The sequence below is a fragment of the Ailuropoda melanoleuca genome, chromosome 4 (assembly GCF_002007445.2).
Source record: "Ailuropoda melanoleuca isolate Jingjing chromosome 4, ASM200744v2, whole genome shotgun sequence".
In the NCBI taxonomy this organism is placed as follows: Eukaryota; Metazoa; Chordata; class Mammalia; order Carnivora; family Ursidae; genus Ailuropoda; species Ailuropoda melanoleuca.
Window position 1 is genome coordinate 78,627,619 of NC_048221.1, and position 17,158 is coordinate 78,644,776.

Consider the following 17,158-nt stretch of genomic DNA (forward strand, 5'->3'; position numbering starts at 1 on the left):
TTTCTTTATCCCTTTCTTCCCCTACCGATCATCCTAGTTCTTATGTTCCAATAGATGAGAGAAATCATATGATAATTGTCTTTCTCTGCTTGACTTATTTCACTTAGCATTATCTCCTCCAGTGCTGCACAAGACGATACTTCTGCTGTTGTGACTCAAGGCCACAATCTTCAAGCTCACTTTAAATATCTGCCTTTAAACAGAATTTCAGCCCAAAGAACAATTCAAAATTACATTTAAATACCATAAGACAGAAATTCCTATATAATACCTGCGTGAGGACTCAATCTTTTTATAGCATTTACCTCTAATAAGATTTCAGATCCTATGTTACAACCCAGAGTAGAGAAGCATATAGAGAAGACTATGGAATTAGTGAAGCAGCACTGAAGGGGCAGATAGATGATTCAAATGTCTGGAACACAGTCCTGCTTCCTCATTATGATCAAAGGGATCTGCTGTGTGCAGAAAAAGCCAGACCTCTAAAGTCATCTTCCAGGTAACAAAAAAGTATGTCTTTATCTATCCATTAGTTTGTGTTCTGTAAACAACAAATAAATACTTTCGACTGAGGGTCACAAACTGAACAGCTTACCAGTTGGATTCTATCCCGTGTGTTTTATTTGGTCCCACAGTTTTATTTGGTTTTGTTCATTTGTTTTGTTTTATAGTTGAAGCAACATTCAAAAATTGGGAAATGTCACATTAAAAAAACAACAACAGATATCCATATTCCAAGTACCTTGCAATCTGGCAACACTGGGCTGGAGCAACTAGTGGCTGTCCCTTTACACTGGCTTTCACCTTCCTCAATAGTCCCTAACATTCTCTAGGCCTCAGCATTTACAATCCACCTGCTGGCCCCAGTAAGCCTTATTGTCCGATTTACTTTCTCCAGAATAATTACCTATGACCAATTTTATTGGTTTAAATAAACATGTTTATCTTTCCTCCTCCACAACTATACTGATCTTGTCAACCAGCCTTACAAACATACACTCTGTTTTCCCATCCCAAAAAAGGAGCCCAAAGCCCATAAGCCTCTCTTTCCATGGTCACTACCTATACAAACAGCCATTCATTTGCCAGATTTTCCTCTCTTCCAAAAAACACAACTAGGCCTATAGGCAGAAGCTGTTAACACAGAACCTTTATGCTCTTTCTTGTCCTTCTATTTCCTGTCCAAGTTTTCACTGACTCTAAAGACATTTCCTTTGACTGTTTAGTTAGTATCAACTGTTCATTTTCTCATGTTTCAGTAAGAATAGGCTGCAGCTACTGACAATGACAAATCTTGAAAGACTTAAAATCCAAGACAACAAACTGCATACTTTCTTCCTGGCCATAGGGACTATACACAGTCACTGACTTCACACTTAACAGTCACCAATGACTACAACGCAAATACCTTCCTCCCAATCCAACAACAACAAAAAATCCTTACACTCATCAGTGTTTACAGATTTTCTGTATTTTTCCATGATCTAATCCAGCAAAGTCTTTATTGGAAATTAATTTCTATTCACCTAAATTTGGAACAGAATTTATAATTTAAGTGTATGTGTTTATTGTCATTGCCAATCATATCCTAAAAGCCTATTAACGTGCCGTACTGCAAAAATACTTCAGCAACCTAATCATTATGACGAGGCTGAAGAATTATTTACTTTTAAAGGAATATTATTATTAAACCATGCCTGTGTATTTGTATGCAGTATGGGCACTAAACAAAAATTTATTTCTTTTCCTCAATAAGGTGGTAATACCAACTTCTTTTGATTTAGAAGCATTTCCACAATTCAAGTGATTCTGAGCAGAGAAACACTGATTTGTGGATATCATCAAATAAAACTAATTTCTACGTGATACTAGGATGGCCATATACATGAAAAGTATCCTATAAGATATTTTGAAGAAGAGAAGAGGAAGAAAGGAAGGAGGAAGAGAAAGAAACTACTTCATGGGTGCAAATAACTAGGACCAGACATTTCTGCAGCATGGAACTATGTAAGTCCCCTTGTATTCTTGTGATATCATACTAAGTATGTCTGACATCATAATATCTCCCAATCAGAATCTTCAAGTAACATGTGCTCACATAAGCATCAGTAACAATCAGTGCACAAGATGGTGTCTGAAGAGCAAAAAAAATTAAGGCAACTCATGCAAATATATCACATTCTTTTAAAACACCATTAGCATTCTTGGCAGATGCTTAAGACTACTGACTACTCACCCGTCCAAGACTTTGTTCTAAAATCAGTGAACAGGTAACAAACATTACATGAGGTAGAAATCATGAAACATTATACTACAAATGAAATAAAGGACAAATAAACTAATTACAATGCAGAGACCTTAACTGGATCCTGATTTCAACAATCTGAAAAATACACATAAACATATATATGACAATCGGGGAAATTCGAACACCAATTGGATGTTTGACCATACTGATGAATTACTGTTATCTTTAAGAGCAATAATAGCATTGTGCTAGTTTTTTAAAGAAATATACTTATCCTTCACAGATACATTACACAAATATTTATGTGTTAAATTATATGATGAATGGGGTTTTCTTTCAAAATAATGGAGTGGAGACAGTAAGTAGAGCTATAAATGAAACAAGATTTGCCCTAAGTTGAAAACTACTGGAAGTTCAGTGTCAGGTACATGGCAATTTATTTCACTTGTCTTTATATTTAAGACTGCCACAAATTTTGAAGAGAATTTCAAATGGGAATTCCAAAAACATTTTGCATATCTGAAATATTCCTAATGTGCATAAATGTGAATTTTTAAAAACGCATCAGAATAAAAATTTAACTGCACACTCTTACTTACTTAATAATATAATTTAAAGTTACATTTTATATATTAATTAAAAATTCTTTAAAACCTAAAGAAACAGAGAGGGAGAAGAGACAAGAAAGTAGATGAATCTACAGCAGAATAATAACAGTAATTAGGATTGAACTCACCTTCATAATACTTTGTGCCTCTTACAGCACCTATTACAGTGTGCCTTGAATTGTTATTTTAATAACCCAAATTAGATGGTAAGCCCTTGATAGCAGGAACTAAGCCTAACAAAGAAGAGAGAACCCTGATAATCACCTAATCAACTGAGGATAATGAGGAAAATTCTGCTGCAATTTCTCGCACCTCGCTGGAGCAAAGCTGACTGGGTAAGCTGGTGATTCTCTGCTCCCTCCCTCTGTACACCCTGTGGGACCCACCTAGTAACCCAGGCTAGCACAAGGGAGACAAACGCTTCAAAGACAGAAGAGCACTACTGCTCAGTTAAGGATGCATGAGCAGCCGAACTCTCCAATACAGAAGCCACTAGCCACAAGTAGCTGTTTACATTTAAATTAATTAAAATTATAAATCAAAACCACAGTATCACCTCACACTTGTCAGAATGGCTAAAATCAAAAACACAAGAAACAACAAGGTTGACGAGGACATGGAGAAAAAGGAACGCTTATGCACTGTTGGTAGGACAGCAAACTGGTGCAGCCACTGTAGAAAAACAGTATGGAGGTTCCTCAAAAAATTAAAAATAGAATTACCATATAATCCAGTAACTCCATTACTGGGTATTTACCCAAAGAACATGAAAACAGTAATTCAAAAAGATATATGCATCCCTATGTTTATTACAGCATTATTTACAATAGCCAAACTACGGAAGCAACCTAAATGTCCATCAATAGATGAACACATAGAGAAGATGTGATACATATCACATCATATATATTATATACCACATAATATATATATAATGGAATATTATTCGGCCACAAAAAAGAATGAAATCCTGCCATTTGCAACAACATGGATGAATCTAGAGAATATAATGCTAAGCAAAATAAGTCAGTAGAGAAAGACAAAACCATATGATTTCAATCATATGTGGAATTTAAGAAACAAAGCAAATGAACAAAGAGGAAAAAAAAGCGAGACAAACCAAGAAACAGACTCTCAACTATAGAGAACAAACTGACGGTTACCAGAGGGGAAGTGGGTGGGGGGCTGGATGAAATAGGTGATGGGGATTAAGAGTACAGTTATCAAGATGAGCACTGAGTCATGTATAGAATTGTTGAATCACTATACTGTACACCTGAAACTAATATAACACTGTATGTGAACTATACTGGATTTAAAAGAAAATAATATTTAAATATTTAAATTAATTAAAATTAATTTATTAAAATTTGAGTACCTCAATCAAACTAGCCACATTTGAAGTGCTCAAGAGCCACACATAGCTAGTGATTATCATACTGGACAGTGTAGATATAGGACATTTCCAAGTTCTATGGGACAGCATTGGTCTAGAGTTTAGAATTTAACTGAATTGGAATTTAATCTAGAATACTACACACATCTGTCTTAGATACATGAATGCCTGCAATGGGGACAGGGAACCAGGCCACCAGTACGGCTTGTGTTCAAGGACAGAAAGGAAATGAGTAATTCTAGAACCTACAAAAGTACTGTGGTTCCCACAAAGAAAAAGAAAGCAGAATCATAATGATTTGGTATTACACCAGCATTTAACAGAGACCAGAGCTCAAGGATAAAGAATAAGGATGAATAAAACACCCCACTTTGGAAAGCAGAGCTTAAAATGTCTGGGGTACACAGAGAGATGGGAGAAGGGCTTTCCTCCCTTCAATCCAAACAGGTATAGTCTCTAAGACTCCAGCTGAGACAGTAGTAGAAAAGAAAAACCTTAAGTTCTGAGGGAAGGGACACTGCCCCTCCCACAAGAGGTTATATTACAGTCCTGGAGAAGCCTGTAAGAGCAAAAGCCTAAGAAAATAAGGATGACAATTTCAATAATTTCTACGGAGACAGTTTATACTGCTGAAGAAACAAGTTTCTCCATTTCCTAAGTTAATGGGAAAAAGAAGTAATCTGGGAAAGCATCCTAAGTAACAAAATATTTTTGAAAAAGAAATCAAGGAACTGAAAGAGTCTTTTGACCCATATAAAATTTCTAACCAAAATCAAAATTTAGTTGAGGCATGGAGCACATTAAGTGCAGTCCACAGCCCCAGATAAAGACTTCGTGAAGGCATGAACTCAACATAGGATTCTCATTTGGGACAAATATGGCAAACCTACACATACATGTAAGTAATAAATCTAACTAGGAATAGTAAGTTCTAACTAGTAATACTAAATAATGATCATCACATGATGCAACATTCATTAAAGAATAGATCTTTAAAAGAGGAACTTTTTAAAATGTAATTATCCTACTGAATGTTCTTTTGGGAAAATGCCTAATGTGACTACGTATTCTAAGGAACTACTGCAGACAAGTGCTATCCCAAATGCAAATCACAGTGAGCAGAGTTTTACATCTATAAGCTAGAAATATACTCTTTCATTTTAAAGCTCCGATTTTGACAATAATTCTACTGAGAAACATCACAGTCAGTGGGGTTGAAGTGGACAGTTCAACCACAGGCTGTCCATCTCCTCTTGCTATAGCAGCAGGTTGGCAATTTCTGAGAACATTCAGAGATCACCTATGTGTTCTACTAGTACATATGACTTATATATGAATTTTTAACTGTACCTATGCTTTTTAAGTTCTACATGTACTCTATTCTCCATTATCCACTTCATTTTTCTATACAATTCAACAAAATAATATTTTCATTGTATACCTAATATGTATAAACTTTTTTATATATACATTTAAAACATTCATAAGCCATTTATCTACTGCAGTATTTCTCTGGTCCTGTGGTTACACTGACATCTGGTGGCATTAGGAAAGAAACTAGACTGCAATGACAAGGGATTTCTCTCCCTCTCTCTCTCTTTTTTTTTTTTTTTTTGGCTAATTTATTTGATATGGCTTCAGCGTTTATGTTTTTCCAAGGCTTTATCTATACCCAAGATAGCAAAACTATTAAAATACTATACTAACTCCAATGACAGCAAACATTAGTTACTATCAGTGACATTCTTCAAACAATTCACTTTGGTAACCTGACTGGGAAGGATGTAGAATTATTTCAAGAACGTCAATGGATAAGTAGGACTGCCCACAGTTATTTATCTCATAATTAAAGTTTATAATTGGAATGGTTATAAAGGAAGACTTTCCCGTCAAGGATAAAGGCATCATTTCAAACCATTTTCTCTATATATATTTCTCCCATACTGTGTCTTGGCCATGAATGTTTAGTTTGAAATAGAGTATTGTATTGATATTTAGGAAAGTTTTTAAATATTTAGAAAAATTTAGAAAAAATGTTACATTTCTTTCTTATCAAGTACCTCATGTCTACCCAATGACTAACAAGCTTAAAGATGTATACTAATGGGAAAAACCATGGCCTCATGGGCAAAATCCATTAATGTTAGGAATATAACAAAAAAGTTGTGATCAATACCCCAATCTAATTCTACATGTTGCCACTGACAGGTCTCATCGTTTCTGATAAAAAGAATTCTTCTTGTTTCTAAAGGGGGGGCTTGGGGCACAGGGAGAGAGAGAATCCCAAGCTTTACACCAAACGAGGAGCCTGACGCAAGGCTTGATCCCACAACCCCGAGATCACAACCCAAGCCAAAATCAAGAGTCAGGCGCCTAACCAAATGAGCCACCCAGGCACCCCCAGAAAGAGAGAATTCTAATGGCCAGTTAGATATTGGTGACCATAGCCAGAAAAAGACATCTTTCAATCACATGAAAGTCTTAGACAAAACCCTGAAATTTTACCATCTTATTATATATTATTTTTCCATATGTCTCCTCAGCAACAGAATCAAGACCAACATTTGATTCAGATAGCATACCCCTAAATTTATATCTTCTAGAGCTCTAACACTGAATTCTACCACCTTACGTAATTATCCAATTCACATTTTTGAAACATTCATATAAAAGTATTCTCCTTATAGAAAAATCACCTCTGTAAGTATGCTCTCCATGTTACGGCTTAGAGAAATATATCATTACACTGAAGAGTCCCTATTAGAGAAAAAGTATATAGCAAACTATCCTTCATCCCAGGGGCTCCTATTTATATAGGAGCAACACTTCTATTTCAGCATACTAACCAGTGAAGATCATTTACAATTAATTGACCAATGGTAATAGTAATTATGAAGAATGAACAGACAACTGCATTAACTATGCAATGATCCAGTTTGACAGCCACACATCCATAATGTACAGCAGTGATACTCAATATTGTTCATAAACTGGCTGTCAATCTGCAAGCTGTCCCCAGTTCTCAACAAGGTAAGAAGATTTGACCAGAATGTAAATCAATTATGTCCCTAAGCACACTGTTTAGTTCCACTGACATTTTTCTTAAAGTGAGACTTCTCATTATAATAAAGGAAGCACTGCACTGATTTACATTCTGGCTTAAGCACCTTATATCAACAAACTGACATTTTGTGTAGCACTGCTCTATAGTATCTAAAGAGAACAGAGACTGCACTATATGGGTGGGGTGGCTGTTGAGGGGAAGCCCATCTAGGTCTATCTCTACCATATACGAGAATATTACATCATTGCAAAATACTGAAATCAAGAATTTTTGTTCTACTTTAAAAATTAATATGGACTTCCAATTTTACTACTGGGGCATAAAGTAAGCATTTTCCCTTACTCTTCTTAGAAAGCATCCAAAAGCAATTAATCCAAAATCAGAAAGAAAATAAGAAATAAAAACACACTCTCCATTTTTAGCAAAACCGGGATCCAGCTAAAACTCCAGACCAAAAACAGGTATAAGAGCTTCCTAAAGAAAGGAGGTCAATCCTGGGTACTTAAGGGAGGAAGGGGAGAGATGTCTAAGCTGCACATCTCAGAAAGAGCTAGCAAAGTAAACTCCTCAAAGGTGAGAGGCTCGCTCTGAGTTGCAAAACATAAATTCCCAGCAGTGGGATAGGATTCATGGGCCGTCAACAGAACATCCTGGACCCAGTTGAAATCTGAAAGTCAGAAGAACAGGTTCTAACCAGGAATCACACAAAGAAACTACATTTGTAATCGTAGTCTGTTTTGCTTCCATAGAAGGAAAGCTGCATTGCAAAAACCCCACAACTGCTGCCTGTGCCCAGTGACTGGTAAAATAGCTAAATGAACTCAACAACCAAAAACCCTAGTTAGGGTTTTTGGAACACTAGCTAGTCTGGAATGTGGCTCTAGCTCCTTTCTATTAAAATTCTCCTAAAAATAACTGACCATGCAAAAACTCACATTTCCAGATGAGTTATCACAAAGGAACAAGCACAAATCTGTACAAAGTTACGAAAAAAAAAAAGGAAGAAAATTAAAGGAAAAACTATTAGTAGCCCAAAAACAAAACAAAACAAAACAAAACGAAAGAAAACAAACCTCTTATCATAAAAATATTGCCACAAAGTAATGAAAATTGTAGATAAAACTTTTGCTGTAATAAAAAAAAAGTTAAAGAAATAAAGCATAACACTGACATATAGGAGCTCAGGTAAAAGATGTCTAGATGATAGGAAATTATGTAACATAAACTTGAACCATTTAGAAAAGACCTGGAAAAAATGAAACAATCATACAAATGCTGTTGAAACTGGAAAAAATGCTACAGGGAACAGACATTTCTGAAAAACGAACACAGAGAATTTAAAAAAAAAAAAAAAGAAAACGGAAAGTAAAAAATTTTTAAGAGGGGGTTAGAAAGGAAATAATAGATATAAAAAACAGGATATCCAACATATGAATAACTGGAGCCCAAAAAGACCATCACAGAAACAGGAGAGACAAATATTTGAAGATGTAATTCCAAAAAGATTTACTAAAATCATAAAATAAAGAAAAACTAAATCTATATATTGAAGGAGCACCTGGCTGGCTCAGTCAGAAGAGTGTGTGACTCTTGATGTCCAGGTTGTGGGTCTGAGCCCCAAGCTGGGTGTAGAGATAGATAAATAGATAGATGACAGATAAATCTATTGAAAGGGTACATCATGTCTCAGAAAAAAATTGATCCAGAAAAGACATGCAAAAATATTGTCACAAGAAAAAAGAAAAGAAAATCAGGCAGGCCTCCAACTTCAACTCTAGAATACAAAAGATTACTATTAAAAGAACTTCCTAATGAAAGCATGACCCAAGGATTAAACACTTAAGCAAACTGCTGTCCAAATACAAAATCACTATTTAATTATGAACATGCAAAACTCAAGGAACATTATTTCCATACATCCTTTCAGAGGACTCTATTAAAGGAAGAATTTAGTTAGCCAAGCAAAGCTGAAAAAGCCATGGTAAAGTAACTGGTGACAAACTTCTAAGCTATTTAACTGGTAACAAACTTCTAAGCTATTTAACCATAGAACTAAGAACTAAGAATAAAATTAGAAGAAAATTAGGATGCCAGAACAGGATGCAAAGTGTTATTACCACTAACCTGCAAATATGATACAACTAACAAAAGCTGGGAAGGGAAGAGAAGAAAAAAAAGTTATATAAGGACAATTTAAGGATAAATATTTCCTCATCTTTAGAAGTTGGCAGTTCAAATCTATCGAAACATGACTTATAAAATGACAGATTATGTAAATAGATTAACTGTATGAAGGTAAACATAAGATAATAAATATTCCAGTTTCATAATTGCTTAAGAAAGAAGATATTGTCTATGTTTTACATAGAAGAGTGTGATATAAAATAATAAAAAGTTACATCAAGAAACATAAAACTAGGGGTGCCTCACTGGCTCAGTTGCTAGAGCATGTGACTTTTTTTTTTTTTAAGATTTTATTTATTTATTTATTTATTTATTTGACAGAGATAGAGACAGCCAGCGAGAGAGGGAACACAAGCAGGGGGAGTGGGAGAGGAAGAAGCAGGCTCATAGCAGAAGAGCCCGATGTGGGGCTCGATCCCATAACGCCGGGATCACACCCTAGGCCAAAGGCAGACGCTTAACCACTGTGCCACCCAGGCGCCCCAGAGCATGTGACTCTTGATCTCGGGGTTGTGGGTTCAAGCCCCACATTGGGTGTAGAGGTGTAGAGATTACTTAAAAAAGTAAAATCTTAAAAAAAAAAAAAAAAAGAAGAAGAAGAAAAAGCACCTGGGTAGTAGGTTAAGCGCCTGACTCTTGGTTTCAGCTCAGGCCATGATCTCAGCGTCCTGGGATCAAAACCCATGTCAGGCAGGGAGTCTGCTTAAAGATTCTCTCCCTCTGACCCTCCCACCACGCACGTGTGATCACATTCTCTTTGTCTAAAATAAATAAATAAATCTTTAAAAAAAAGGCAACGAACAGAAATTAACATTTTTTAAATGTAACTTTTTGGTGAATACCATACTTTTGATCTGGGAAAACTCAAACTTAATTTTCAAGAACATGCCCTCAAGTAAAAATGCTCGCGTTACAATCCCTGACAATGATAATTAATCTGTTAAAAAATCTAAAAATAACTCCAAAGATAAAGTTTAATTAACATAACACATATTAAATATATGAATTAGAAACCTCAAAATTGGTAGCACCTCAAAAATTAGCCCTATCAATTATGACTGATTCATGAAAATACTAGTGAAAAGTGAAGTATGTTGTGATTTGTTCAATTCTGGAATATATCAGTGGAGTCAGAGTTAAAGGATATGCCACATGAGCTCAAGTATGACACATTTCACAGTTAAATACTGAAATAGGCAGCCTCACATAACACTTTATAAAACACTTTGTTCTTATTAAGCATTCCTGCTATGTTTAACACTGAAGGTTACACAGAGTAAGCAGAGACACAGAAGAACAAAAAATGGAAGATAATCAATCGAAAGCCAGAACTTTATGCTATGCGGTTCCCATAAAAACTGTTCTATGAAGTCACATTGGGTTCGATTCAAGCCTCCAATTTATCAGTGCTGTTTTATAAATAGCAAAATAAAAAGAATCCACTATATTTATAAATAAGGATACTCTTATTTCCAAAGCAATTAGACGAATCTATCCTTAGACTATTTACTATGTATGTATTTATGAGGCAAGAAAAGGGAGTGGGGAGAGAAGGCAAGAATAAAAAAAGAAACAAGGGGGGGGCGCCTGGGTGGCACAGCGGTTAAGCGTCTGCCTTCGGCTCAGGGCGTGATCCCGGCGTTATGGGATCGAGCCCCACATCAGGCTCCTCTGCTATGAGCCTGCTTCTTCCTCTCCCACTCCCCCTGCTTGTGTTCCCTCTCTCGCTGGCTGTCTCTATCTCTGTCAAATAAATAAATAAAATCTTTAAAAAAAAAAAAAAAGAAACAAGGGGGCAGACTGATAAAATATGAACCTTAAACTGCATGTTAACAAAAAGATGTTCAAGGACAATTTTCACATGGAAAGAGAAGTTTCCTGAGTTTCCCTTCTTGTGAGGTTTTCTTATTTTGATTCTTACTGCCATCAAACTGAAAAGTTTCCTTTTGAACTCATTTTTATAAAAATCTTGATGGGGGCACTTGGGTGACTCAGTCCGTTAAGAGTTCAACTCTTGATCTCAGATCAAGGCCTTGATCTCAGGGTTGTGAGATCAAGCCCCACACTGGGCTCCATGCTGGGCATGCAGCTTATTTAAAAAAAAATTTTTTTTAATTAAAAAATAAATATCTTGACAAATTCTGTGTAGAAAATATGTTCTTATTATAAATGGTGGCATAGTATATTTTCTCTCCGCATATAGCCTTCACTTCAGTCATATTCAAACGTCACTGATGTCAATGACTTTTCTAAGTCACCTAGCAAGTTTCCATAGTTCTATATTCATTTTCTACCCCTTAATCCTCCAGGTTTATATTTATAGCCTCCAGCAACATCTAGGTGGTAACTGAGCCACCAGGACAGGTACGACAACATATATGGGAATGTAGCTTCCCTTATGAGGAGAGGAAAACGTGCTTCAATACTTCAAAGTTTTAGTAAAGAACAGCTTTGGAAGAGAACTCAAAAGATTGGGACGGAAGCTACACAAGATGGGCAGTCCCCCTTTCTCACTTTAAGTTCAGCTGGTCCAGCCACTCTGTTCGAGACATTATCATCTATAGTTTGTTGCAAACTTTGAGGTGTCCTAGATTTTGTTTCAATAAAAGAATCTCTTCCATTATAGACTGAAACATGGATCATTATGGTTATTTAAATATTTATACAGGTAAGCAAAGCAGATTGCTGAAGTTTGTCGTATTATGTACGGGGCAAGCAGACGCTGGTGCACAGATCACCTAAGTGAAGAGTCATATGTCCACCCCTTGACCCTGCTGTTCTTGCAAAAGCTAAAGGTATACTTTCCCTTTTTAAAGAAATACTCTACTTCCAAACAAGGACCTAATAAATAGATGCTGTACTTGAGCACATAAAAGTACCACATCTTCAAGAGGTTAACCTCCTTGCTTGAGTCAAATCATTTTTTGTATTAGCCAATAGAAAGCATAATTAGGTCAGTCAGTTTGCTGCCAAAGAAACTAAATAAATCCTGTTACTAAAAATAAGTGATTTAAAGATATTCACTGGTTTGAATTATCTTAGCAACTGTTCTTTCAGTAACATAAAAAATTACAAGTTAACTATATCCTAAAATAGAAATCACAAAAACTCCATCTCTAATTTTCTCCAAACACTTATATAAGCAAGCACAATACTGAATTTCATAAATGGGACTATTATATTTTGAAACTGTAAACTAAATTACCAAACTAGCATTTCTCAAATTGTTCCACGGAATGTTAATGTTCTTTGAGATTTTTCTAAGTGTTCCACGAAGAAAAAGATGATTATGGTCAAATACACCTCAAAATGCTGGGTTAAAGTTAAAACAGGTGTTGTTTTATAACAGGTCTGAGACACACTTTCCCTCACCAAACAACTTACTAAATGCCACCATATACCAGGCCCTTATCTGGGTTTGGAGGTTACAACAGTGAACAAGATAAATAAAATGCCTGCTCTCATGGAGCATTCTTACTAGTGGAGAGGACAGTCAACTAACAAAAAAGCAAATAAATACAATACAGCCAATGAGAAGAGCTATGAATACATGAAAATAGGATAACAGAGGGCAGAAGATACTTCTCTCTAGATGGACACATTAAGCTACAGAGCTAATGTTTTTTGTTTTCTACATTGGGGAAGACAGTACACAGTATCTCCCAAACACAAGTTTATCACGAACCCTTTTGTCAATGAACAACTATTAATTCTATTAATAGCTAATCAAATCAATTCAAGAGGGGCATCTGGGTGGCTCAGGCGTTAAGCATCTGCCTTCGGCTCAGGTCATGATCCCAGGGTCCTGGATCAAGCCCCATGTAGGCTCGGGGCTCTGCTGGGAGCCTGCTTCTGCCTCTCCCACTCCCCCTGAGTATGTTCCCTCTGTCACTGGCTGTCTCTCTATCTCTGTCAAATAAATAAATAAAACCTTAAAAAAAATCAATTCAGAAAGTGCCCGTCTAACCAATATGCAGAAAACAGCAGGATCAAGACTCAAATATAGCTCTTCTGATCCTAAGCGGTTTTGTATCTTCTTCATCTATAAAAACAGAAATAATAATAGTACGTATCTCAGAATCGTCGTGAAAATTATGACGTTAGCTAATTCATGTAAAACACCTGACATAGGGTATGGTATATACTCTGCTCAATAAATGTTATAGTTACTATTAATACAGTTACTATGCACATCTTCCTCTGTTATCCCAAGGGGACTAATATTGCCTTCTTTGAATATCTTGAACACTATTTCTACCTCTTTTACAGGACTTAATTACTTTCATTCACTCCTCTATATGGTAGATTTCTTAAAGACAGCAACCCAAACAGACTACGCATGGCTAGGCCACGATGAAAACTTACTATGTAGCTGTGTACACAATATCCAAAGTGGGTTAAATGTGCATGTGAAAAAAAAAACTTTATATAAAAAAGCAATCTCCCCTCAAGGAAACACGAACCATATCACAGCAAGGCTTCCATGAAACATCTTCGTAATTATGCATTTTACCTATTCAAAATACTTTCATATATTAACATCACCAGTAATGGGTCATATTCTTCCTGATAAGATATACTAAGATACCATTTCATTTCTTTGATATTCCTGCCAAAAATGCATAACCAGAATTTTATCAAGAAAAAACATCAGACAAACCCAAACTGGAAAACACTATACAAAATAAATGACCTGAACCCTTCAAAAATGTTAAAATTAAAAAAAAAGTTAAACTCATAAAAGATAAAGAGTGAAAATCTGTTCCTAATTACAGGAGGCTAAAGGGACATGAGACATAACAGCTAAATTTAACAAATGATCCTGGACTGGATCCTGAACTAACGAATTTTGTTATTGTTGTTACAAAGGACATTAGTGGAACAACTGGCAAAATTGATTAGGAACTGGAGATTAAATAACAAACCTGTATCAATGTTAACTTCCTGATTTTGATCAGGATTTTGATTATATGGCAGTCATATAAGACAATTTCATTGCTTTTAGGAAACTCATACTGCAGTATTATAGGTAAAGAAGCATTATGTCTACAATTTAATCTCAAAGAGTTCAGAAAAATACACAAATAAATACAGAGAAAGAAAGAAAATCATGATGTGAACACAGCAAAAGAACAAGATTTGGGTGAAAAGTACGCTAAGAGTCCTTTGTACTATGAAAACATTTCCAAAAGTCTGAAATTATTTCAAAACGAAAGGTCTAAATACAAAAGTAATGGGTGACAAAAAGGAAAGATGACAAATAATCACATGAAAAGATGTTCAACATCATTAGCAACCAGGAAAAGTGCCAACTAAAACCACAATGAGACGTCACTAAAAGCAAAAAAGAAAAATCTGTCAATACTAATTGTTGGTGAGCAGGTGGGGCAACTGAAGCTACCAAACATTACTGGAGGGAGGGAATGCAAACCGTATAGTCACTTTTTAAGAAACTTCAGAATTGTTGTACAAAGTTAAACATACACTTACCACACGCCTCAACAATCCTAGGCATTAATACAAGAGAAATTAAAACTATATTCAAACAAAATCTGCATGCAAATGTTTGTAGCAATTTATTCATAATCACCAAATACTGAAAACGACTCAAATGTCTATCAACCAGTACATGGACAAATTGTGGTACATTCATATCATGGAATTCTACTTCGCAACAAAAAGTAATGAATTCTTGATAACACAACATGTATGAATCCCTAAAGCATTATACTAAATGAAAGAAATCAGCCTCAAAGGTTACCTGTTGTATTATTCTATATATATTTATGACATTTTGCAAAAAAGCAAAATATAGGAGGAAAAAAATAGATCAGTGGTTGTTAGGGAGAAGGCTGATTAAAAATAGGCAGCATGAAATTAAAATAGCATGATGGAATTTGGGGGGCTGGGAAGTGATGGGACTGTTCTGTGTCTTGACTATTACTGTCATTACACAATTTTATGCACACATCAAAACTCACAGAACTATATATTAAAAAGAATGACTTTTACTATATATAAATTTTAAGTATACATTATACTCAAAAGAAATAAAGCACTTTCATTGGCACCTCATTTTATTCTCAGTCCAATAAAAACTATGTAGATACTATACTCTACTTTTACAAGTGAGGAAACTAAACTACAGCAAATAAATGTACATACAAATTACATATGGTAGGACCAAAATTGGTAGTCCAGATATACTGATGCTACACAAATGTTTTATTCTCTTAATTTTTTCATGTTCCACAAAACTTTTATGGGCCACAATGTCCCTAAAGACAAAAAGGATCAAAGGGAAGAAAGATAGGATCAAAGGCAGGAAGAGAAGAAAAAAAGATAGTGGAAGTGTGCCCTTTAGAATTTGACCTTTGTCCTTAAGGAAATTAAAAATAGTCCGTAATAGAACACGTCAGAATAGTGATCTATATAGGCAACAAATTAACTGACATTAAAGGATTAGCTGGTGATTTCTTCCATAAAACCTCAAATTCTTAATACAAAGATAAAGCAAAAGCAAACAAAACATTCACAGGTAACCTTGTAACTATTGCCACAATTTAAGGTAGCCAAAGTCTTCAGAACAATACTAAGAACAACAATGATGGTGACTACAATTCAGAACAGATTTTACAACTTTAAATAAATGTTTAAAAATATTTCCAGATGCTAACACCCAAGGGTAGAAAACAATAGGGATACCTTTCAGTTTCAAAATCGAAGAAATGGCAACGTAATTGTTTGCAAAGGAAAACACTGTAAGCACAACAGCTTGGGGGGAAATTAAGTTTAGTTTCTTTAACAAAAAATAAAAAAAAAAATAAACAATTACATCTGTACCAAAAATAGCATACTTCACCTAAAAACAGTGGCGTGGTTTCCTCTAATGTAGTCGCGTTAGGATCTGCCCCAGCTTCTAAAAGAATCTGTACAATCTTCCAATGTCCTTGACTTGCAGCAAGATGCAATGCACAGAAGCCCTCAAAAGTCTTTGTCTTAATGTAGTTTTCAGATGAATCTATGTAAAAATAAAAAAAATGTTAACTGGAAAATATTGCTATTTCTTGTGATTAAAAACCAAGATTCCAAGAAGAATTTAATTAAATATTTAAATATAATTATAAATGGGGGGTCTGAGTTTAAAACTCTCTAGAAAATCAAGAAAAAAGTTCTACAGGGGTCATGGTATGAAAAGCTCTCTGGTATTCTTAACATACAAATTCTGCCCGCAAACTTATTTTCTATTCTCTAATTTTTGGTGGGTAGGGGAAGGGGGGTGCCAGGAGTTGAAAGGTAACACAAAAGCAAGATGTGAAGAGGATGTAGCACCAAATATTTGCTTAAGCAAGATATACTGAAATATTAATAAATGTGATTTTTTTTTTAATTTCTAAGTTTCTATGGAAGAAATTGGTCTCATCTCAAGCATTACGTTCTTGTACTCAACTAGTAAAATGAAGGTAGTTTAAAATACTCCTTTACTAACCTAAGACTACAGTCTAATAGTTAATGAAGATTGCATTTCTAAAATAAAATGCACTCCAGGGGCGCCTGGGTGGCACAGCGGTTAAGCGTCTGCCTTCGGCTCAGGGCGTGATCCCGGCGTTATGGGATCGAGCCCCACATCAGGCTCTTCTGCTATGAGCCTGCTTCTT

The 17,158-nt window shown here is 35.3% G+C and overlaps 1 protein-coding gene across 15 annotated transcripts in view; it reads right to left on the reverse strand.

Moving 5' to 3' along the window:
* The window catches only part of ASB3 (ankyrin repeat and SOCS box containing 3), a 171,753-nt gene that overhangs the window by 120,711 nt on the left and 33,884 nt on the right, over positions 1 to 17,158 (reverse strand). For all 15 annotated transcript variants that reach the window (XR_004624890.1, XR_004624887.1, XR_004624888.1 and 12 more), the window contains one exon: positions 16,363 to 16,521. Coding sequence is in view for 8 of the 15 variants with exons in the window: in XM_034659131.1 (XP_034515022.1) it covers positions 16,363 to 16,521 (159 nt within the window). In the remaining 7 variants the exon portion in view is untranslated. The remainder of the gene's footprint in view (positions 1 to 16,362; positions 16,522 to 17,158) is intronic.